General features: G+C 37.5%; 1 protein-coding gene across 2 annotated transcripts in view; it reads left to right on the forward strand.

Moving 5' to 3' along the window:
* The window catches only part of LONP2 (lon peptidase 2, peroxisomal), a 104,570-nt gene that overhangs the window by 12,580 nt on the left and 66,703 nt on the right, over positions 1-25,287 (forward strand). For both annotated transcript variants that reach the window (XM_046682360.1, XM_046682359.1), the window contains exons 3-8: positions 3,603-3,734; positions 4,959-5,081; positions 7,777-7,940; positions 9,257-9,351; positions 14,826-15,084; positions 23,729-23,870. In XM_046682360.1, the coding sequence (XP_046538316.1) occupies positions 3,603-3,734; positions 4,959-5,081; positions 7,777-7,940; positions 9,257-9,351; positions 14,826-15,084; positions 23,729-23,870 (915 nt within the window). The remainder of the gene's footprint in view (positions 1-3,602; positions 3,735-4,958; positions 5,082-7,776; positions 7,941-9,256; positions 9,352-14,825; positions 15,085-23,728; positions 23,871-25,287) is intronic.

The following is a 25,287-nucleotide window of genomic DNA, read 5'->3' on the forward strand; positions in this document are numbered from 1 at the left end:
CTTCCTCCACACACACTTCTCGCTCAATCCCTAGATTTGGGAAGTTCTCTGCTATTATGTTGTTGAGCACACTTTCTGCTCCCTTTTCCTTTTCCACGCCCTCAGAAATTCTGATTATTCTTAAGTTGCGTTTTTCTCATTGAGTCCACTATTTCTCAGAGATTTTTTTCAGTTTTTTAATTCTTACTTCTCTTTCTTCCTCTGTCTGGAGCCATTCAGCCTGTCTGTCTTCGATTATGCTGATTTACTCCTCTATGGTGTCTACACGGGCATTCAGGGAATCCATATTCTGTTTTATCTGATCCATTGTATTTTCTATCTCTAGTATTTCTGATTAATTCTTCTTTATAGTTTCTATCTCTTTTGTGAAATAACTCCAGGACTCGTTGATTTGTTTCTCTGTTTCCCTTTACCTCATTGAGTTTTTTGATGTTAGCTATTCTGAATTCGTTGTCACTTAGTTTACCCATTTCCAAGTCTTCAGGACTTAATTGTGTGTTTTTATTGTTTTCCTTCTGATCTGGAGCTGTTATAAATTGCTGGATGGTAGAGGAGCGGTTTTTGCGCAAGATGCTCTTATTCGGTTGCAGTTACAGACTGTCGCCACTAGATGGAGGTCGAGAGCCTTGTGTTCTGAGCCCTCCACCTTCAGCCACTATGGTAGCGCACAGTGCGGGTTGGGGGAGGAGGGGCACTTTCTCTCACATGCAGACCTGGATTCCGATCAGCTCTCACTCTCTGGTCTCCCAGAGCCCTGGCTTGATGGCATTCCCCCATGCAAAAGCTTTCCCTCGTTAGAGAGTTTCTGCTGCATGGGTGGTGGGAGTCCAGGACGATCCTGCAGTCACGTGGCCCCTCCCCCGCTCCTTCCTTCACTGGTGGCAGCCATCCCAGTCTCTAGGGGAGGGAGTGAAGTTCTCTCTTACCCTGTTCCAGCTCCTCTGAGTGCCACTCCAGCCTCTCCGCCCAAACAAATGGCTGCTGTGGGTCTCTGATGATTTCTGTGTTATTAGGATTTTTTTTGGTTGGAAAGCAGTTGCTCATTTTGGTTGTAATTTGGAAGGGAGGGAGTCCCGGGTGAGCTAACTCTGCCATGTTGCTGATGTCACTCCTAAAGGTCTTGATTTTAAACACCATTGATCATTAAAAAGTGTGTAGAGTAAGTGTTCACAACGTCTGGTATTTGTCCCCTGTGACATTTGAAGTGACATACTTCTAGAGTGGTGAACAACAGTAGAAAAATAGAAAATTTGGAGCTATAGCTTCTGTGGGACTAAAAGGAGGAACTTAGTCTGAAGAAAGAAACTTCTGTTTCAGAGTGGAATGGGTGATTATACTATTTAGGAATGCAGAAGGAGATATAGAATTTCTCTTCCTTATCCTGGGTTATGCTCCCTGGGTCTTGTTCTTCTATTGGACACAGCTTCATAGCTTCTTTCACTCTGCTCTTTACTTCTCCCTACTTTGAATCAACAGAAAAATTTTAAACATGTAAAGATTTTGTCATGACATTAAAGGAATTTTTAGAGAGAAACATCATCATAATTTTACTTCCATTATGCATCTAATTTAATTTTTGCTGGTCTTCTGGACTTGGTCCATATTCAGTCTTAGGTTTTGTCTTCATGTCCATGTCTAATTTTCCTAGTGCTTTTATAAATTTCCTTGAGTTGGGATATTATAATTTTATCCTTCCTCTTTTTAGACGTTAGGATTATGTCCAATTGATGCTTTGCTTTCATCCCCTTCTACATTTCCTTCTAGAGCCCTCATCAATAGACTTCTTCAGTAGCTTCCTAACTGATCTCCTTCTTGTTTCCTTTCTCTCTGAGCTATCCTGTTCACTAGTGTTTCTAAATAAGTTTTGGGCATGCCCCTTGCCTAAGTAAAAGACTTCAATGGCTGTAGGATAAAGTTCAAATTTCTCAGTATATCATTCGAGCTCTTCACAACTCTGTTTACTCCCATTTATACCCATAGTTCTAGCCATGCTGTATGGCAAAGAGCCTCACATCTTCTTATTTACTGTTGCTATAATTTTGCCTTCTCTTCTCTCTGCTGGGAGGGTTATTCCTTCTCTGAATTTTCACATTTGATTTATGCTTTCTCAACTCTCATAGGCTCTTAGTGGTCCTTTGCCTGTGTCTCCAGGATCCCTTATACGTCCCTTTTAATATAATGCTTATCACCTAGTATTGAAATTTATCTTGTAGGGCTGTTTCCCCTACCAAACTTGAATTCATCCCTGCTTTAGCCATCTTGTTCTGAGCAGCATCTTGTGTCCTACAAATAGTTCATATTAATAAGTGCTTGGAGAATGAGTTTCAACTGTTTTATTTTCTTAGGTTGAATTCCTAGGAGAAAGACGCTTCAGATTTTATTGTCTATTTCTCCCTCCTGAAAAGCTTCATCATAATTATGCTTTAATCCCCTTGACTCTAGGCAGGTAATGGATAGGTTCTTAAATTACGGTGCTTTTGAGAGGTTTGATTATTACTGGCATATGAAATCTTATTAGAGTGACTAAATGAGGGATTCGCTCATCATTTGTGAATTAGTGTAGGTTGAGTTTTGCTGTGTTAAGTACTGCATAGCATGATAAAGATGTATTTCTTACTTATGGTTCATGCCTAAAACTAGTGGGTGTGGTGATCTACCTGTTAGAGTGCCCTTAGGGACCCTGGAGGATTAGATTCGTCTCAGAACTTGCTTCCATATTGCTGAGGCAGGAAAAACAAATGTAGCAAATCTCTTAATGGCTTTTAATGCTTTTGCCCAGAATGAACCGTCATATCTCCTCACGTTTCATGAATCAAGGCAAGGCAAGACTCATGGTCACATGTGTATTCAGAGGAGGTGAGAAAGAGTGGTTTTACCATGTGCCCAAAAGAAGAGGGGAGTCTTTGTCAACAGCCCCAATGTCTATTACAGTTCCTGAAAGCTTGCCTTGAGCTTAATCTATTTGTAGTCCAGGATATACCCTGGAAGTTGTTTTTATAAAAGTCATTCACAGTCGATACTCAGATTCTAGATAATCCAAATGTTCTACTGAAAAACAGTATTTCAACTATTTATTGATTAACATAATAGCATCAACTGTGCTAAATTTCCAGAATTTGCTAATTACACTGGTTATGTAAGAGAATTCCCTTGTTCTTAAGAACAAGAAGCATGATGTCTGCAACTTAACCTAAAATGTTCGACAATAATAGTATGTATGTGGGGAGGGGTGTGTGTGTGTAGAGACAGAAAAAGAAAGCAAATGTGGCAAAATCTTAACAGTTGGTGAATTTAGGGGAAAGATATATTTTACGGTTCTCTTTAGAATAACATTGAAAAATATATAAAATCACATTTTACAAAAGCCTTTTTTTATAAACATTAGTGTTATTCACGTTTGAGCCATTTTTGCTTTTCATTCTGAGTGATATTTTGAAAGTACTTCTGTTTTCCTGTGAGGCCCATAGAATGCCTGGAGTATAATAATCAGTGATCTTTCAAAAACAAAGACTCTGAAGCCCAGACATTAAACTATAAGGCAATAGGAGTTTTAATTCATGAATGATGCCAGATTTTATTAAAAGCACTTTTTTCCCTCGTAGTTGGTGGAAATGTTGGATATGTCTGTCCCTGCAGTTGCTAAGTTGAGACGTCTTTTAGATAGTCTTCCAAGGGAAGCTCTGCCGGACATTCTGACATCAATCATCCGAACCAGCAACAAAGAGAAGCTGCAGGTACAGTGTTCCCTTCCTGAATGCCGTGTCGCTTTGTCACTTTTTATTTGGACTGAGATACTAAATTTTAACCTTCAGGTAAGAGACACTGGAGACTCACAAATGTAGTTAAACTGCTTTTACACTTAAGTTGACTTTTAGTGGTGATCACTTTAAATATTTGTATACTCAAGCAGCTTTTTATTTACATATTCAGTATTAGTAGTTTGTCAATTTGTGGAAAAAGGTAAAGTAGAGAATGACAAAAATGGTAAATATTTAACATAATATAAATACACTTTGTCTCACTATTTTTCAAACATGTGGAGCCGTGACCTTTCCCTTGTGTATGAGCCTGCTTCATTAGAATTCTTCATGACTTTTCTTACATAAACCACAGCTACGATGCATTTATCTACGATTTTCACTTTCTATTTCTTTAAAGTGAAATGAGTTTCTAAGACACTTGAAAAATAATCCAGGAGCAGAATCTTAGATTTGCATGTCTTTCCTCAAACTCTGAAAGTTTTCTTGCACAATTATTTTTATAATATTTTTAAACAATCTGCTTTATTGAATCTTCCTAGAACATGCAAGTTAGTTTTCATTGAAACAAACTCCCTTATTGTCAGTTTGTTTAATACCTAAATCCAACAATTGTAATAGCAGGTGCAACGAATACAAGCAGGTTGGGTATAAACACTAGAATTCAGTTCAATTGTTAGGAGCAGAAGAGTGCAGGAGTACCAGAGAGTATCCTGGCTGTGGGCATTAGTATGTTTTACTGAGGGAATGGAGAGATTAGTTACTCAGACACATCAGTAGTGGAGGTTAGTTAAAAGTGCTCCTATTCTCTTATATGTGTAAAAGTTTAATATTTTGAACCTAGAATGTGTTTCAACCTAATATGTCGACACATTCTGGACTTTACAAGAATAATGCCCAGAAAGAGTTGACGTAAAACATGTATTTTGTTCCTGTTCTTAGAACAATGCACGCAGCTGCATTTTGAAATGAAAACTCAAGTTACTTTATTCTTGTCTTTTTTAGGATTCTGGTATTCGTGTCAAACGACCTTGCTGATGTAATATAGTTAATTTGGTTGTGTTAGCCATTGTGTAGCTGTGAATACTGATAAGGGTTGTCTTTTATTTAACAATTTAAGTTGTGACTCTGGCTGCCTTGTTTTTGGAGCATGTGTTTCTGAGAGAGCGTGGCTCTGCTAATGGACTCTCATTTCCTTAGATTTTAGATGCTGTGAGTCTGGAGGAGCGCTTCAAGATGACCATACCACTGCTTGTCAGACAAATTGAAGGCCTGAAATTGCTTCAGAAAACCAGAAAACACAAGCAAGATGATGATAAGAGGGTAAATATTTCTTTTAATCCATTTCTTCAGGTTCCCAGTTGTGTTTATGTGATGTGAGATTCAATTTTTTGAAGAAAAAAAAATTGAGAGATTAAAGAAAGGAACAAAGAAGAAAAAATTTCATTGTTTGTTACCACTCATGTTACTGATAAAATTTTGAATTTCTGTTTGTTTCCTTCTAGTCCTTTCCATGCCTGGATCTTTTATTATTATTATTTTTTAATCCATGGAAACATTTTTCATTGTTTTTGTTTTGGTAATCATCGAAAGGGATAATTTGCTAAGCCACTTCTCTTTTTGCCGAACGTTGTCTCTTGTTTTCAGTGTTTTAAAATTAGCAAACAACTGCTATAAGTGTCTTTGAGTATAACTTTTTTTTACTGTATGTAGTATTAAGAACATACTACAAAATTGTTTCCTAAAAGGACTGTGTCAGTATGTTTTACTGTGATTTGGCTGGTTTTTATTTTTTTATTTTTTTTAGATTTTTTATTTTTTCCTTTTTCTCCCCAAAGCCCCCCAGTACATAGTTGTATATTCTTCGTTGTGGGTCCTTCTAGTTGTAGCATGTGGGACGCTGCCTCAGCGTGGTTTGATGAGCAGTGCCATGTCCGTGCCCAGGATTCGAACCAACGAAACACTGGGCCGCCTGCAGTGGAGCGCACAGACTTAACCACTCGGCCACGGGGCCAGCTCCTGGTTTTTATTTTTAACTTATAGAAATTCCTATTTTCTTTTTAGTCAAACTGTCAGTCTTTTCCTGTCTTCTAAGCTTAGAGTCCTTTACCTTCAGTGATTTGATAAATACCCACTTTCCTTTTAGTTTTCCTTTAGTTGACTTTTTAAAAAGTATGTACTGTTTACCCCATATGTAATTTGTTTTGCCTTGTTAATGAGGTGAAGATAGCAGTTGAATTTCCATTGTTCACTAACCCCCTCCGTTCCCCGGTGATTTGTGATGCCTTCATTCTCATGCTTTCCATCCATGCAGGTGAGGGGCCTGTCTGAAGTCTACCTTGAGCTGTTGATGTTCCTCTTGTTCCGTATGGGCAGAGTGAACATCAGGAAGCTGTGTTTGATGTGGGCAAGAGTGAAACTGGCAGTTCTGAGGGCTCTTGGAGATCCAGAGGCTATGGGAGATGAAGTGAAAGGTTGAGAATAATTGTAAAGAGTTGATGGTCCTCAGCACAGCAGTGTTCCTTTAACAAAGGACATGTTCTAGAGAAAGAAGAGCAGAAATGAAGGCTTCTTCCCTGGTGGGACAAAAGAGGGAGCAGTAAAGCAGGCTGAGGAGAATGATGCGAGAGAGGAGTAGCCTGTCTGGGTTCCCTATTCCAGGACATCGTTCTCTTTCAAGGATGCCAGAAATTTGAATTATTTCTGGCTTGAGATGAGATCATTAATTCGGGTATTCATTTGGTGCCTACAGACAAACCCATGCATCCTGTGCATTGGGAGATGCAGAAAACTGCAGCTGCTTAAAAAGAAAATTGTTCACAGTTGCTCCAGAAAATTCTCAAACTATTATTTGGAAATGCAGGAATCAGAGGATAATATTTGGAGTTAGCCTAAAACTGTCACTTTGCCTGTTTCCCTAAGAGTTGAAAAGCGCTCTTGTAGCAGCTAGGGAAAATTGCATGAAACAGTACTTTTGTCTCAACAATGAAATCATTGATATGTCCTTTTAAATCTCACTTAAAAAAAAATTTCAGTTTCAGTTTTTCATACTTCAAAGTGTTTGATTAATTTTGTCTGCTAATGACTGATGTAAGAATAAAAGTTTATATTTAATAGTTGTTTTTATAAAATTACATTTTTATATACTGCTTTATGTTTTTACTTTTTATATTTGAATGTACTAAGTAGGTAACTACGTAGGTTAAAAAAATAAAATCTGAGGCCTTTAAATTAAGTACCAGTATATCATTTTGCTCCAGTAATGGCTGGAGTTGACTCATGATTGAGAATTTCAAAAGAGCACTTAGGTAGTTTTAAAATTTGATAGATCGTGGAGAAAGAGAACAGAAACAAGACCATTGACTTGGCACAGGAGACAGTTGTTGGATTTCAAAGAAAACTTCAAGATGGAGACAAAAGCCAAAGTACAAAGCACAAATTCCTGAAGTAATTGCTGAGGAAGGGGAAGTGGTAGTTAAAGCCACTTGTTGGAAGCACGGAACATGTCAAGAAGGGAGGTAAATAGTGTGTAGTTGATTGGAAGGGGCCATGGGTAAGATAAAATATTTTGAAAGGAAGAAGACTTTTCTGCATGTTGAAGACAAAGGGAGTAGAGAAATTTTTAATGTAGGAGGAAAAATGGAATTTATTCACTTGCCAAATGATAAGTAGTAATATATATCAAGAAAATATTGGCTGCAGTAGCAACTTAAAGGAAGATAATTCCTAGATGTTTCGTTATTTCTAGTAGCCAGTTTCTTGAATTTCTTTTCTCAAATAGTAGTGTGAGCATATACCAGAGAGTCATGTGCGCCTTATGTTGGTCTGCTTTTTTAGTTCTTCTGCGTCCGTGTGTACATGTGTTTCTTAGCTATCATTCTGAACTTTAGTTTCTAAAGATTTAGACTCTGGCCATGAACGTATTTCTTCAACACCAGTTATAACCTTAGGTGTAGCTAGGCACTTCATTTTCAATTTAGTTTGACATACTGTTTTACTCTTCTGCTTTCTACTTCAGGTTATAGCAATACGCCCTGTTCGGAGGATTACACACATTCCAGGTACTTTAGAAGATGAGGATGAGGATGAAGATAATGATGACATTGTCATGCTAGAGAAAAAAATACGAACATCCAGCATGCCAGAGCAGGCCCATAAAGTCTGTGTCAAAGAGATAAAAAGGTAAAGTGTAGAAGCTATTCATTCATTAGTGTTTTCATTTTGCTTATTAATGTTAAATATTATTGGTCATGGACACTTGGATCTGCTACTTTGGATCACAAACTGAAAGCTGAGCCATTTGTTTTATATTCTTTGATCGCTCTCCTTTTCTTGTATTTAATATAGTCCTGGACCACTCTATTCATCTTGTCTTTCCATCGTCAACTCTTATCTTTCTTGGCTTTCCAAATTTTCAGGTTAAGGCTGTGATCTGTGGAATGCTTTTCCCTCTTCATTCTTCAAGCAGAATCTGATTCTTCAAACATTCCTAGTACTCCTGGTTTCATACCACTTTCACTCATCTTTTTCTCAAGTGCTCAGTAGAACTGATACAATTCTCCCACCTACAGTGTGCTGTCCAGCGTGATCACTGTTGTAACTGCCTTTTCGTTGTCTTAAAGAATGGACCATACTTTGTTTAGGCAGAATGTTTGTTCAGTTCTACTGTGTTCTTCACATCTACTGTTTGCTTCTTTAGATTGTAACTCTAGAGGTCGGGGCCTATCTTTTCTCTTTGTACAGGGTAAAGTACAGGGAACCCTTGATAACAGGATATGATATATGGGTTGATTACTTTTTTTGGATAATCTCAGGGTTAAACAGAAAACCATTTTTTCCTTTATATACTTGTAACATTATAACTCTCTTGCATTTTCTTTTATTAGTGAACTTATAAAGAACCTAATTGAATTCTCAGTCACTAAAGATTTGACTTTCTGTGGTTCAGTTAGGAACATTAGTAGATATAGTTGAGGCATATTTTAATATTGACTCTGACATCAGTTAATAAATGTAGAGCATCTGTTATATAGAGAACACTGTTAAGCAGTGTGTATCTTGTGGAAGATGCGTTTTTTATTAAATATCTGATGTTAGCTTGCTTTTATGCGTTGACTTTGTCTCTAATACAAAAAATGTATAATTATGATTACTGTGTTTTGCGTGGTCAGACAGTTAGATCTTGTTGCAATAAGTGAATCAGTGGGTGATTGTGACTTGAGACTCTCCCTGTGAGATGCTGTACTGACACTGCTCAGGCCATATTTCAAGGGTGAAAGCAGGTAGTGTCCCCACTCCTTCTCCCAATTTGCAGGCATCTGTACTGACAAAACAAAACAGAACAAACATTCACTGAATTTTTTAAAATGTTTTTAGGTTTGTTTTACCACTATGCATGATATATCTGACCAAGAAAGGGAGATATACTTGATTTTTTTGTTTTTATAGAATTCTTCTGGGTTTTTTTAACATGTTTGCTATGTATTCTTTTCCCACAGACTCAAGAAAATGCCTCAATCAATGCCAGAATATGCTCTGACTAGAAATTATTTAGAACTTATGGTGGAACTTCCTTGGAACAAAAGTACAACTGGTGAGCCAACAAAATAACACCCTTTTTGCAATCTGATTGCCATTGCCATTCAGAAAGCTCATGCAAATTCTACTGAAATACTCCCCTTTGATTATCTTACTGTTACATCTGTTCTTGATGTAAATTTTTTAGAGACTAAGCTTATATTTCGTAGGTCGTGGTATCAAACTAGAAAAGAAGGTGCTACATCAGAGTGGCTTTTGCTTGATTTTGGAGAAAATGGAATTTCCTATAAGTGGTGTAATAGGTGTTTCTCAATACCCATAGTCAATCAGACAATAAGCTTTTATGTTTATGTACTATTTGTTAGGAACATAAGAAAACTAACACTTTGGGGTAGTTGGCAATAAGCGCCAAATCAGTACTATAGCCAGTAAATCTCATGTTGTCTGAAAGAAATAATTACGTGTCACGAGAGGATAACAGCAGAACAATTTGACCATTTGGAAGTTTGTTTTTTTCCTATTAGAAAGTGTTTAGAGTTTAAATTATTTTTATCCCTCTATCCTTCAGTAGAATTTTTCTATCAACAGCATTTATACCAGTTTTCCTGTATATTTGCTATGCATTTTATGTTGGGATAAGAAATATTCAACTGTCTTGCATAATTTTCAGAAGCATCTTATTTGCATTTGTTTCTATTAGTACACACTCTTGTTAAGTTTACATACTAGGTTTATTGCGTTCAACAGAGGATTGTATGTCTAAACTATTATTGGCATTAGAGTGGCTATCTGTTTGACTTTGAAAATTGAACAGATATATTATCCTGGCTAATAAAACACCTACATTTAAAAAAATGCTAGAGATTTTGAAAAATGTTAGCCCTAAAACACACATGCTTGCCTATTAACCTGCAGAGGACCATCCTTTCTGGTATTGAGAATTAAAAAAATTTTTGTTTTGTCTCAAAGAGAGCCTAGAATTAAGCTCTGCTGGGGCAATGTTAAGGTTAAATAGCCCCTTTTCCATTAGTTGTTTTCTATGGGATCATTTAAAACATTTATTAATGTGTATGGCTAGGTACTAAGATGAAATTGACTTAGTCATCTCCCTTTTGTTTTGACAACCTTTAGATTTTATTCCTATTACAATTCTTGGGTTCTTGTTTTGGGAAGCAAGTACATTCTAAGTTATGCTAATTTTTCCTTCATGAATGCTTTTAAATTTGCATTCATTCCATTCTCTAGATTTTGGTTTGTTTTTAAGTTTCTCTTTCTGTTTGAATGTTCATATTTTGTTTGCTCTTAAATTCTCAGAATCCATAAATTTTCATCAGTTTAAATAATATTACAGTGGTGAGCTATAGAAGGAAATTGTTTAGAAGCAATACCGGTAAATTTTTAAATGTATTTTCCACCTTTATTGTGGTATAATGGACATATGGTAAACTGTACATATGTAATGTGTACGTTTGATGAATTTTAACGTAGTGTATGTCTGGGGTACCATCACCATAATTGAGACAATGAATATATCCATCACCTCCACAAGTTTCCGCATGCTCTCTGTAATCCCTCCCGCTCTCCCTTTCCTCCTTGCTTCTCCATCCCCAAGCAACCATTGTAGATTAGTTCATATTTTCTAATATTTTGTATAAATGGAATGATATAGTATGTACTGTTTTTTCTGGTTCTTTCATTCTGTATAATTTTGAGGTCCATCCATATTGCTGCATGTATCAATAATTTGTTTCTCCATTTTCCTGTTGGTGGGCATTAGGGTTGTTTCCACATTTTTGGGTACTGTGTATAAGCTACTATGAACTCTGCTGTAAATTTATTTCTTAATTTATTTCTTGTTTACATGTCATGACAACATACTGCCTTCTAGTTGAAGGTATTTTACCAAATGAACTGAACCTGAATTTCTTGATTTAGTTCTTGATACAAAATTTTCTGGAAACTCTATGGTGAGATGAATGCAAGGGAGCATGTATTCCCGTTGAATTAGCCCTTTATTGTCACCTGATGCATTTGAGTTCAGATCTGGGTCTGGACCTAGCTGGGCTGTTGGGAAATCCACTTCGGTTCAGATAGTCTTCTGTTAGCTCAGAACTCTCCAAAGCCCCTTTTTTAAAAAGTAAAGTTGTTCTAATCTGTGAGATTTGGAGAAGGCCTTTCTCCCTGTAAGTTTAGACCTGGGAAAGAAAGTTAAATTTCAACTTTATATGTGTTCAGCTGCTCTGCTTTCATTTCATCTGCCAAGCTTCCATGTTGGTATATGTTTGGTAGGTATTTGCACCATTGATGGAGACGTGATAGTCTTCAAACCCTGTTATTTTCTCTTTTGATGATAGGGCTATTGCACAGTATGAGGGACATCTAGATAATTTGGTAACACCAAGAGTCTTATTTTGAAATTTTGGTATTCTCTTGGTAATGTTTTTCTGTGCTCCAGGATTTACTTTAACTATGACTTAGGAGACATGTGGGATGCATATAATATAATGGCCTGAGAATATTAAAATTGCAGATTTGATTCTTTGTTATTAGTAGGCCTAGTAAGTTACTCTCAGCTTCCCCCTCCCCCAACACTTGTCATATTTATAAAGTGAAATTAATTACGAACCAGGAATTTTTACCAGGCTTATACAGTGTAATTGTAGAGATTTGGGGGCAAAATATTTCTTTGAACACAGAGTGCTGACTCCCATTTTACTGAAATAACCAAGAAAATATAAAAATAGGGCAGAGCTGTTATTTTCACAACTAGGGAAGGAGGCCACTCACATCCCAGAAACAGTTTCTGCTGGATGTCTGTTAGCACTAGAGATGCATAGTGCTCATCTACCTATTGTGAAAATACTTCTCATTGTTGAGTATTTCAGCGGATAGCTGAAGATGGGTAAATTGTGGTATGAGAGGAGTCATATTGAGCTTCCAAACCATTGCTGTGTAGAATAAGGTCTAAATAATTGTTGTGAGTATGGTTATAAAACCATAAAAATGTCTTTCCTAATTCTTAAAGGAGAAGCTTACCTCAGTAGCAGAAAGGAAGACGGAGAGCAAAGAGTTGGAGGAAATGGTTGCTAATTTCCCATCTTGAATAGAAGGAGCCAGTAGATTCATTTCAGTCTTCCAATTATAAATATATGTTTAAGTTTTAAATTTTTCGCATGTAACCACAACTATTTTTCAAAATAGGAAGCATGCATTCTAAATCATTAAAAAGAATAACCAGAGGGGCTGGCCCCGTGGCCGAGTGGTTAAGTTCACGCGCTGCTGCAGGTGGCCCAGTGTTTCGTTGGTTCGAATCCTGGGCGCGGACATGGCACTGCTCATCAAACCACGCTGAGGCAGCGTCCCACATGCCACAACTAGAAGGACCCATAACTAAGAATATACAGCTATGTACCGTGGGGCTTTGGGGAGAAAAAGAAAAAATAAAATCTTTAAAAAAAAAAAAAGAATAACCAGAAAAAATAAATCCTGTATAGAAAAGATACCAAACAATAATTTATGTAGCATGGAAATTATCTTTGCTTAAAAGTTTGAAAGAACTTACTTTTTAAATTGTCTTTACTTGACATATTTCTTGGAAGAAATCCTTCAGTGTTTTCAGTTTTTTCTTTATGTAGAATTCTATTCTTAGTTTACTAAATGCTAATCAGGAATGGATGTCGCATTATAACAAGTTCCGTTTTAGGCACAAAACGACATTTTGATTGAAGGTTTTTCCCCTTGGACATGATGATGTAATAAATATGTCGATAACCTAATATTGAACTATCTTTGCACAACTGAAATAAGTCCCACTGGGCCTTAGTGGATTACTCTTTTAAAAGATTGGATTTACCGGTATTTTAATATGTAGAGCTATACAATATGGGATTGCTCTGAAGTGTTTTTTGTGTTTACTGTGGTAGATTTTAGTGTTAGGGTTGGCATTGTGAAACAGTTGGAAAACTTTCTATCTTTCCTGTGTTCTTATCCTCATTGTTTGGGTTCAGACGCCAGGAAATGGGGAAGAAATTGTATTTCTCTCTTTCCAGGTCACTCAGTCAGGACTGACTAAAATCCATAGCACTGAACTTAAATTACGTATATTACTGCCGAGCTGGGTTTTTGTAGACGAGCTTGGGAACCAGACTATCAGTTAAGGCCATCTTTTTGTTCCTTTAGGGAAAAGCGCATAGCAAGTTCCAAAGAAGTCATTGCAGGAGTGGACACGTGCATGTTTTTCTCTCTCCCGTCCTCTTTCCCTGTCAGCATGATCATGTGTCTGTGTATTGTCCCCTGATTGCCACCCAGCTGATGAATTTATTTTGGCTTCCATGACCTAGTCTTTATTCAGTGGGTATTTTACATACTAAAGCACATCAGTAAACCTGATGAAACCTTGATTCTAGAAAGAAAGCCTAATTCATACTTTTCTGGTGAGACTTTAATTGATAGAACTTAGGCAATTCTTTACTCATAAATTTTTTTTTTTAATTTTCTTTTTTTTTTAAAGATTTGATTTTTCCTTTTTCTCCCAAAGCCCCCCAATACATAGTTGTCTATCTTTAGTTGTAGGTCCCTCTAGTTGTGGCATGTGGGATGCCGCCTCAGATGTGCCCAAGATTCGAACCAGCAAAACCCTGGGCCACCGAAGTGGAGTGCGAGAACTTAATCACTCGGCCACGGGGCCGGCCCCTGCATCTTAATTTTTTTTGTTTGACCCAGCACTTCTGTTTATAGAAGATCAGCTCAAGGAAATAATTAGCAATACATGTGGAGATTTAGTTACAAGAATGCACAGTGAAGCATACTTTATAACTGTTAAGATTTGTAGATAATCTAAATGCTCAGCAATAGGAAATTAGTTAAATCAGTAAGGATAATTCAATAATGGAATATTAAATATTAATGGAACTAAAATGTTACTGAAAAGTACATCTGACACTGAAAGATGTCTGTAATATATTAAGTGAAAAACATTTTATAAAACTTAAAGTCCTCATATAATCCCATTTTGAAAAATAGGTATATAAGCACACACACACACACACAGAACCTGAAATAATACATACCAAAGTGAAGGCAGTGATGCTTTCTTGGGCATGAGATTATGGATGAGTATTTCCTTCTTTTTTGTTAGTGTCATCAGATTTTCTGGAATGAGCATATATACCTCTGTAATAAAAAAAACACTTTTAAAAAAAGAAAGGAACAAATGCCAGTCCAAATAGAATATGTAAAAATTGTGTGTCCATAGAAATAATGTGTATCTAGAAAATCATTCGAAATGAAATGATATGAGTAATAACTGCTTGAGTTTTTAATTGTGTAGGCCTACTATTTCTGGAGATTCTGATTCTTAAGCAGAAAAACCAAGTCTGGGTCTCCCTGAAAACCTGTTTAGACGGATCCAAGTCTGTTCTTGTCACATCTTTTTTCTAAAAAATATTTTAGCTCTTGCAAATCTTGAAAGGCGTTCTTCCACTTAAAAATTCCATTGGCTCAGATGATTTCTGTTGGATTATTTGACAGACCGTCTGGACATTCGAGCAGCCCGGATTCTTCTGGATAATGACCATTATGCCATGGAAAAATTGAAGAAACGAGTGCTGGAATACTTGGCTGTCAGACAGCTGAAAAACACCCTGAAGGGCCCCATTCTTTGCTTTGTTGGCCCTCCTGGAGTCGGTAAGACAAGCGTGGGAAGATCGGTGGCTAAGACTCTGGGTCGAGAGTTCCACAGGATTGCACTTGGAGGAGTGTGCGATCAGTCTGACATCCGAGGACACAGGTAGACTACTTCTCTCACTTTCATCTCGGGTTCTCCTTTCTCAATGAACTAAAGCCCCCCGGAAGCCAAGACATAATCTTTCTCTCTTTCTTAAAGGGCTGTTTGTTGTGCCTTGAATGGAAAGGACATTTACAGTACTTATCAGCTAGCCCAGAGCCTCTGCCATAACGGCAAACCCAAAGTAACCTTGATCTATGTTTAACAGTAGATAGCAAGACTGTGCCTCTGCTTTCCTGGACTCTCATTTGAATGCCATTATAAATTAGTTGTGGTTGGATATTATAATGTCTTTACATTCATTTTTGCCTCATAGCGTTTCATAAATAATGACTGATAACTCTTAGAGTTTAAAAATAAGTGCAATAGGGCCAGCCTGGTGGCACAGCGGTTAAGTCCCCACGTTTTGCTTCGGTGGCCTGGGGTTCACTAGTTCGGATCCTGGGTGTGGACATGGCACCGCTTGGCAAGCCATGCTGTGGTAGGCGTCTCACATATAAAGAAGAGGAAGATGGGCATAGATGTTAGCTCAGAGCCAGTCTTCCTCAGAAGAAGGAGGAGGATTGGTAGATGTTAGCTCAGGGTTAATCTTCCTTGGGAAAAAACAAATAAATAAATGCAATAGTGAGGGCAGGTAGGAGGAGGTAGGAAATCTTCAATAACAAATTTGTTTTGTTTGCAGTTTAATCTTCCTTTTAAGAAGGGTGTTTTGCATAATGGGTATGAGTAATAAGGAGAAAGGTTAGGCTAATTAAGGCTTATTCTTGCATCTTTCTATAAAAATACATTGAACTATAAGAATGGTACCTCTGCTTAATCTGACATTATTAGAATCAGATTTTCATGTTGGGTTCGTTGTTTTCTTCTTTGTGGTCTCTGTTGCTCAGACTGGAAGAGGCCTTGGGAAAGCATGAACCTCTCTCGTGCTTTAGGTGTTTCATAGAAGTTGGAAGTTGTGAGTCACTATAACACCTGTGGTGTATGTGTTAAAGAACATTAAAAAATGTAGAAATCATGAACTGCTTATAGAAGAAAGACGTCCACATAACTAATATACTGTCATGTGTCAGTTATATCTCAATTTTTAAAAACTTTTTAAAAAAGAAGCTCCTTAAATTCCAGTACAGCGTAATTAAACTGAAGATAAAACTTCTATTTCCATCATACCCTCAATCTTGAAGTTGTTAAAGCAAACCAAATTAAAAGTGGAGGCTTTGAGAAGCATGCCAGTAATTTAAATGCATATTTATAGTTGGTGAATATGGATTAAACTCGGGTTGTGGAAAAAAATAATACGATGCTTCTGTATCATCTTATTTTCCCTTTGCCTTATTCAAACAAGGTCACTGACGTTAGGCAGGAATGGGAACCTGTTTCAGAAACTTTTCCGTGAAAAATGGTTCTTTTTATTCTATTTGCTTATTTACATTTTTTATGCATTAAAGAAAAGTCATTCCAAGATTTTAATAAACAATGAGGGCTACATATTCAGTTCAGGGAATTTATTTGAGTCATTCTTTCTGACAATTTCAATATTTTTGCCTAGGTTTTCCTATTCTCACATGTGCCACTAGAGGCTGTGATTTGCTTTTGTAAAGAAATCGGCACCATTACTCTTGGACCAATCTTGGAGAAGCTGAATCTAGGGTCTAAATCTTCTAATTTTAGCTATAGAGCTGTTGGGAGGTGTTCCCCATTCGGATGACTTGATGTGCGCACTCAGGGCTGTTTTAGTTTGTTTCTGCCTTTTGTTACCTGCAGCATCGTATCGTGTGAGTATATGATGGAACTTAGTGAGTTTGTGGACTTAATGTCATGGGCACATGACATGTAGGTAATTTGTCCTTATTCTTTCCACCTCAGTACTGATTTTTCAGTAAAGCTTGGGAAGCACTTAAGCAGTGAGTGCTTACGCTTATAAAAATAAGCTTTAAATGTTTGTTTAATTCTCAGTTCTCAGGAGGACAAGTTTAGATTTATAAGCTTCAATATGATTTTTTATAAAAGTTAATCTGATTTTTAAATTTTACCTAAAACATCCTTTTCTCGACATTATTATTTAATTTATGTGGCAGAATTGTGGAAAAATGTATTCTTATGATGCCTGTTTGTGGGCAGTATTTAATGTCACAGTTCTCACCACTTATGAACATGACTGAGTTTAAACAGATCTGTACAGATCTTTAAATCTGTACTGATACTGACAGATACTAAATTTGTTCACTTTTTTCAAGTGAGTATGTTTACATGTGTATGACTGTCGTTAAGAGAATTGAATCCGGGGGCTGGCCTGGCAGCGCAATGGTTAAGTTCACATGTTTTGCTTCTCAGCGGCCCAGAGTTCACCACTTCAGATCCCAGGTGCAGACATGGCACCGCTTGGCAAAAGCCATTCTGTGGTAGGCATCCCACGTATAAAGTAGAGGAAGATGGGCATGGATGTTAGCTCAGGGCCAATCTTCCTCAGGAAAAAGAGGAGGATTGGCAGTAGCTAGCTCGGGGCTAATATTCCTCAAAAAAGAAAAGAATTGGATCCAAAGAAAAGAAGAATTTTTTTTATGAGTTTTGTAAAAGATTGTGTGTTTGCCTAAAATTTCTGTAAACATGAACTTTTGAGAAATCTATGGTATGTATAGAAGTTGATCATTGCCAAGTAAAGGTATGTGGATTTGTTTGTGAAACCTTCTATTAAGGCTGATTTTTGGTTCACCTTGCTGGTAAGTCCTTCCTAGTCATCACTGTAGCAGATGTTTCCCTAACCACTACAGCAGGCTGCCCTTGTGCTCTTGGGGACCACCTACATCCTGAGTTACTAAAGCCTGGAAAAATTTTTATTTGAAAACCCGTTTGGAGGCGGGGGTGGGGGGGGCTTGTTAAGGAGATGAGAGGTTGGGAGCAGTGTGTGCGCTTATGTCAGAGTTATGGATTGGAGATGAATGGAAGGGGAGAAAGAACAGTAGAGGATTATAGCACAACCAAGGGGGTGGAGTTTGTGGGAACAAGTGATTCCCTGTGACAGTCGAGGCATTTTGGAAACACCCAAGTCTTGGCATTTAAGTACTGGTCATATGATCACAATTAGAGTTCATGCAAAGTTTTATTTTTCCTCTGCCCCTGAGCAGGCACTGCTGTTCTGCAGTCTTAAAACAGCCAGTGGAAGCCGGAGCTGCTTTATGTTATCTTCCTTGCTGATTCTCTTTTGTCCCTCACTTTTTCTATTCTCCCACACACACGCACGCAGCTCTAGCCTTTTGCTAGGAGTATTTGTTTACGTGAAGGAAGGTGCCAATGAGTTAGGAATTGATTTTAAAAACAACTAAAGATATTTTTTTTTAGAGTTAAATGATAATGAGATGTGAGATGGGAAAGGAAGAGAAAGACTTGGTTTACATTTAAATCTGAAGTAAGGAAAATAATAGTGATCTGACTAAACATTGGCCCATTGTTTTTGTTCATATCGTGTTGAGTGGCTTAAAGGAAGAATAGTCCTGTTTATGCTCCAGATTAACTCTGCAGGTTTTCAGTCTTCTCAACATTTCTCATTTGGGATTACCTCCATTGGGATTTTTCTGTCCACTTCTTTTCTTTTTCCTGAGGGAGATTCACCCTGAGCTAACGTCTGTGCCAGTCTTCCTCTGTTTTGTATGTGGGTCGCCACCACAGCATGGCCAGCGACGAGTGGTATAGGTCTGTGCCTGGGAACCCAACCTGAGCCACTGAAGCAGAGTGCACCAAACTTAACCGTTAGGCCATGGGGCTGGCCCCTTTCTGTCTTCTTTTATAAGCCCCAGAGTCTCTGTTCCCATTTATTGGATCTTACAACTTAGATTTTTATATTTACTATTACATTAAATAATTCTGAATCAGTTCATAGAAGTTAAATATAAAATAACTTCTTTTTATGAGATCATTTGCATAAAAATCTGTTTTTCCTTAGTCATTCCTTGGTCAAATATACTTACTGGTATGGTATATCTCAAGTTAGTAATATTAACTCTTTGGAAGTAGTTGACCAGCTGTTTGTTCAGATAATAAAATCATATCATTACAAGGAATCCTGGGCTCAATTTTCAAACAAGATGAGAAGAAAAATGAACTTTTGCTTTCCATGTTGATGAATTTTTGCATGGAACCTGCAATGTGATTTTTAAATACTTGAGCTGTTTCGTTATTAGTCTCTACAAGGGAAAAGAAAATGAAGTAGCAAGCTTTTAATGTTTTTTTAGCATAGAATGCCAGAGATATTATGGTTTGCTTACTGTCCTTCTTATAACCTGTATTTGCATAGCTCTTCTTTACCTGTCTAAAACTTAGCTTCGTTTTAAGGCCCCAACCCAAGGCTTCCTCCATTAATATAAGTGTAGTCAGTAATGATCTTACTCTCCTCTAAACTGACCAATTATCATCTACTGTGCTCTTTTACTGATTAAATAATGTAGGCCTCTGGTATTTCTAATGCATAACTGTAGAGGTAAAACATAAAGAAGTTGAAGCTCTATAGAGCAGGGGTTCTACTGCATCTCATCCTCCTTTGTTTCACTCCACGGTGCTTAGCACATTGCTACACTGGTAGTGTGTTCTGAGTGCTTTGTGAATTCAAGTAATGCAGTTCTTTAGATGAGAGCATCCATCCAAATGAGTGTATAAAAAGATTTAAGAACGACTGTTAGAAGAATAACAATTAGATTTGTTTAGACATGCTATATTTAAGACTATCTTGGGGCTTGCCCAGTGGCGCAGTGGTTAAGTTCGCACGTTCCGTTACCGCAGCCCAGGGTTTGCTGGTTCGGATCCCGGGTGCGGACATGGCACTGCTTGGCACACCATGCTGTGGTAAGCATTCCACATATAAAGTAGAGGAAGATGGGCACGGATGTTAGCTCCGGGCCAGTCTTCCTCAGAAAAAGAGGAGGATTGGCAGCAGTTGTTAGCTCAGGGCTAATCTTCCTCAAAAAAAAAAAAAAAAGACTATCTTTAGTTCCTTAAAGACTGTTTTTTGTTTTGAAATGATTAGGATCTCCTTTAAGCCTTCTTACTTTTTCCAATTTTAGCGATATGTATACACTCTTGGTAGAAAATTTATAAAATAGGAGGAAAAATCCTCATGGGTGGTCATTTTTAACATTTTATTTCCTGCCAGACTTTTCACTGGGCAGCTTTTGCCTTTCTTTTTTTAAGCAATAGAATTCTCATTTTACCCTTTTCACTTAACATTACAACATAAACTTTTATATTATAAATTCTTTGTAAATATCACTTGAATAGTTTGCATTATAGCCCATAAGAGCTACTTAATTGAATAGGCATGAAAATTTGATGGCAAAATGCCTGTTTTTCTCCCTTGTCTACATACTGGAAAAGAGGTGAGCAAAGGTTCATCTTATTCCTGGTATTAAGATGTCGTTGGCAGTGACAAGCTGTCTAGCATTTTGGATTACATTAGATTTGAAGATATCTAGGGATGAGGCCGAATAGTAAAATACTTGATTAGCATGGAGCTGTAAATAGATGATATTGCAATTCTCTGTAGTTGTTTCTTGGAGTATAAATTGGACTATTTTTTTGGAAAATGAAAAATGCTCTTGTACCTTAAAAGTTTGAACTATGTAGACACTTTTGTTTTTATGTATCTGCTACACTAGTTGAATAGTCCTGATAAACCTATCAACTGCCTACAGCAATTATAAGAAAAGCAGGAATTCATATATTTTTTTAATTAACTTGTATACTTCAATTTTAAGAAAAACTTCTAGGTAATCGTGTATTGAGGCTAAATAATAAGTAATTGATTTGAGCTCTTCTTTGCAGGCTTTCCTCTATTGTGCTCTGTAGCTTTGTAGATGTTGTATCGTGAGGCAGAATATAGGAAAGACTACTATTTTGCCCTCAAAGAAGTTATACTTTGTAAAAGAATACTAGTTATATTTATTTCCAACCTATGTAGTTTCTCAGGAAGAAATTTTGGTATGCTAATTTGTTAAAATAAAATGGTTATATTTGGTAATATTGAAAGAAAATGTTTTTATTTTGTTTTGCTACATTTTCCACCATCATATTCCAAAAATTTATTCAAAGTATGTTTTGTATCTTTTGTCAGTGAATTGCATGCTACCATATCTTCTGGCAAAAGAGACATTATAGATATTTTCTGTAGCTTATGGGCTCTGTGATAATAGTTGTCTTCTTGGCTTGACCTCTAGAATAGTGGGTCACATTTGGGGGATGTCACCTGTGATTGATGAACACTAAAGGCATTGAGTGTGGTTGGTGCTATGAAAAGACATTTATGAGAGTTGCTTCCATGAGACAGAGATTGAAATGGGACTTAAATTTTGGTGTACTGATTTCTGCTTTTGTACTTTTTCTGGGAAACCAAAGGTGGACTTTTAAGTAGCTGTTACTAATAACAATTACAGTTGACGTCTTTTGAAAGCTTACTATGTGCCAGGCACTAAGCTGTGTGCTTTACCTATTATGTTTTCTCATAATCCTCATATAATGCATGAGATTGGCACTGTTATCATCCCCATTTTACAGATGAGGAAATAGGCTTAGGTCAGGTAATTTGTCCAAGCAGTAATCAAAGACTTGTATGACCTTGACAGTATAACCGTGGTGATAATAAGATACTTTGTGTGCTGGCATGGTTGATCTGCTGTCCTTAAGTAAATAGGAGAAACAAGCGTCTGTGTGAGGAGAACCTTACAGCTCTATATCCTGCATCTGTCTACTCTGTAACAATACGCACTCCCTGTCATCAAAGTGCTCCCTGGCTCTTTAGAGGAGGCTGTGTGCTTGGTACCCATGAATAAAAACAGGGTCATAAGTATGCATCAGTGGAATTGTAGGGCCAGTAAGTGCTAGACATTGTATTGCTGGAAAGATCACTTTGTGAGAAGTGGTCAGGAAGAGTTTGGTAGAATTGCTGGGATTTCCACAGGCATGGAGAGTGTTAAGGGCAGGAAGGCACCATATTAACAAAGGTACAAAAGCATAAGAGGTCTAAAAGGATCTTGATTGTGGATGAAGCAAGAGGGTAATGGCAGCAAGTTAGGAAGGCTGGTGGGGCCAGATTGTGAAGAGCCTGGGATTCCAGACAAAGGAGTTTGGACCTTACTCTAGGTTCTGGGAAGCAGTGGAAAGTTTAGGAGGAATTGTGGCTGTATACAGTGACTAGTATCTAGATTTCCACTTCTTTAGAAAGGACACCTGCTTAGAATATTATTTTCTCTCCATGACTTTATCTAGAATTGTCAGTACCTGTTTTTGAAATCTACCTATCAAAAACAGTGAGGAAAGGAAAAGAAATTAATGCAACAAGAAGTGACTTTTAGAGACATTGAGGTTTTTAGAAAAAATTTTCCTTCCCTATTTATTCTCAGAATAGTGGCGAATCTGAAAGTTCTCTACAGAGAGAACTGATTAATTTTGAGTCTTGTCCTTCCTGTATCCTATTCTGAAATCTTGAATGTGCTAACTCCTTATCGTAACAGGACAGTGTTTATTGTCTGGTTCCAGTGCCTTGGTCACCCTCCCCTCCCTGGATGAACGGCATTCCCAAGATATTTTTTAAGACTTTCTTGTCTTTTCAAAGGTCTCTCTACCCTCTCCTACTTTATGCCAGTCCTGTGGCAGAACTGAGGCCTGCTCTGTGAATCAGCTTTGTATAGATCATGAGATAACTGCTACTGTTCCCCTTATCATTGATCAACTTCTTCTAGGCAATCACCCTTTTATGCCTTTTCACAAACAGCGTTTACGTTGTACCTGGTTTAGGCAGCAAGGTTGTAATTAAAAATGGTAAATTGCTGCTTAAAATAAACTTTTGCTGGCTTTGTGAAAAAGACACTTTTTTCAGTTTGTCAAACATTTTTTATTTCATGCCACACTCTACATCTGTCATAATTATGTCAGTGATTCTTGTTCAAATATGATAAAGCACTGTCTAACGTTTTAGTGCACAACAAAATATCTGCCCAAACTTACTTATTCCAATTAGTGTATATAGATTGAGCACAGTTTTATTCAAAAGGCCAGGATTAATAGAATTTTGATATACTATTGACCCCAGATCCTCTTACTACAGTTAGTAGCAAAGTATTGCCTCTGAATATAAAGGAGTTTGTATTTTTTTTTTCCTCTTTTTTGGTCAGTGTTTTGAATCTCTTTGAACCAGTTCTGATTTCCTTCATGAAGGAGATGATGATGTTGTAAGCAGCCCTGGGCAGCCATTTCAGCATGTAAAAAGGTGCTTGTATGAGCGGTGGAGGGTGAGGAGTGTGCTCTAAAAAACCGTGGAAAGCAGGAGAATTAAATTCACAGGGTCCTTTGGACATTTTGGAATCTTGAAGAGTAAGAATCATAACTATATGACGTAAGTGTAATGTTGTTCAGTTTCACTAAATGGCAAAAGTTAGATACAGCTCTCCCAGGATCATGGGTAACTTAAGTCAGAATTAAATAGAAAATAAGACTCGAATCAAATAACTCGATGTATCGTAGGGCTTTTAAAATATATGGTAGCTCTTTGCTGTATTACTCTGATAACTAAATGACTTTTCTCCAGTCCTGAGTTTTGATTTCTAAATGACATTGCTTTTGTCTCGCGATGTGTCATCGATGTTAATTTGCTGCTTGCTTCCTGTAGGCGCACCTATGTTGGCAGTATGCCTGGTCGTATAATCAATGGTTTGAAGACTGTCGGGGTTAACAATCCGGTGTTCCTATTAGATGAGGTTGACAAACTAGGAAAAAGTCTACAGGGTGATCCTGCAGCAGCTCTGCTTGAGGTAAGATTTAGAAATGCCCTGTCTGTACTCATGCTTGGAGAGTATGAATGAGAGCAGATCATATTCAAGTGACGTATACATTGGTGTGGCTTTAGTCATGGGAAAAAGTTTGATACAGACTAATATCTGAAACAATTTGATATTTAAATTACAATGTCTTAGAGAATTCTTTTTCTGATAATTTCCCTCATTTCGTTCTTTTTCGTTTTTATCAAATGGTTTAACAAAATTTTATGCATGCTTATTGTTTAGAGACCAGTAATTCTAAGAGGTTACTACAGAAAACAGCAGGCAGGCCTCCTTCCCCTGGGGTCCCCCGTTTCCTCTTCTGCACTGTGACCTCTTTAGTTTTGAGTTGATTAGTCCATCCTCAAACAGCACGGCTGCACAGCCGCTCTTGATTTTACAGTTTGGGGCATGATGTGTCGACCCCCTCTGTAGGAGATGAGGATTTTGCTTGCTTTCTTCCCTCTGCCCCTACTGTGTCACTTTTACGTCCCCAATCTCCCAGTATAAATTTCATCCTGATTTTGTTAAGTCCTTGTTGTGTATTTACATTATTATAATTATATAACTGCTTTTCACAGCTGAGCCACGTGATAAACTATGGTTGCTTTTCTTTTCCTGTCTTCCTTTTAGTTTTTCTGTTCATGTTTCTAAAAATCTTTTTAGAGTTAATAATTGTGTTATTTCTTTTGTTTGCTTTCACCAATTGTCTCATTCCCCTTTCAGGACTTTCAGACCCTTTAGGTGTCGTGTCAGTTTTACCTTCTTTAAGCCTTCAGTCTGAACAGGTTATTTTCCACATCTGGGACACAGCTGTCTAACTAGGATCTCCCTTTACCTCACACCTGCTGGATTTCCTGTTTGCTGTATTCCATGTCTTCCTCTTCTTGGTTTCTTCTCTCATCTTTGCAGTGTTAATCCTCCAATAGCTTCCTGAGAAAGCTTGCATGGGTGGTCAGTGTTTTTTGACTTTGCATATCTGAAAACGTCTTTGTGATTTCCTCATACTTGATTGTAATTTGGTATAGTTGGAAATAATTTCCTGCAAATTTTTTTTTTTTTTTTTAAAGATTGGCACCTGGGCTAACAACTGTTGCCAATCTTCTTTTTTTTTTTCCTGCTTTATCTCCACAAACCGCCCCTGTACACAGTATCTTAGTTGGAGGTCCTTCTAGTTGTGGGATGTGGGACGCCGCCTCAACGTGGCCTGACGAGTGGTGCCACGTCCGCGCCCAGGATCCGAACCCTGGGCCACCGTAGCGGAGCACGTGAACTTAACCACGTGGCCACGGAGCTGGCCCTGCAAAATTTTGAAGACATTTCTCCACTGTTTTCTCGTTATTAGTGTTGCTATCGATGACACTGAAGCCATTCTGATCCTGTCTTTTGTGACTTTTACGTTCTGAAAACT

The sequence above is a fragment of the Equus quagga genome, chromosome 13 (assembly GCF_021613505.1).
Source record: "Equus quagga isolate Etosha38 chromosome 13, UCLA_HA_Equagga_1.0, whole genome shotgun sequence".
NCBI classification, from domain to species: Eukaryota; Metazoa; Chordata; class Mammalia; order Perissodactyla; family Equidae; genus Equus; species Equus quagga.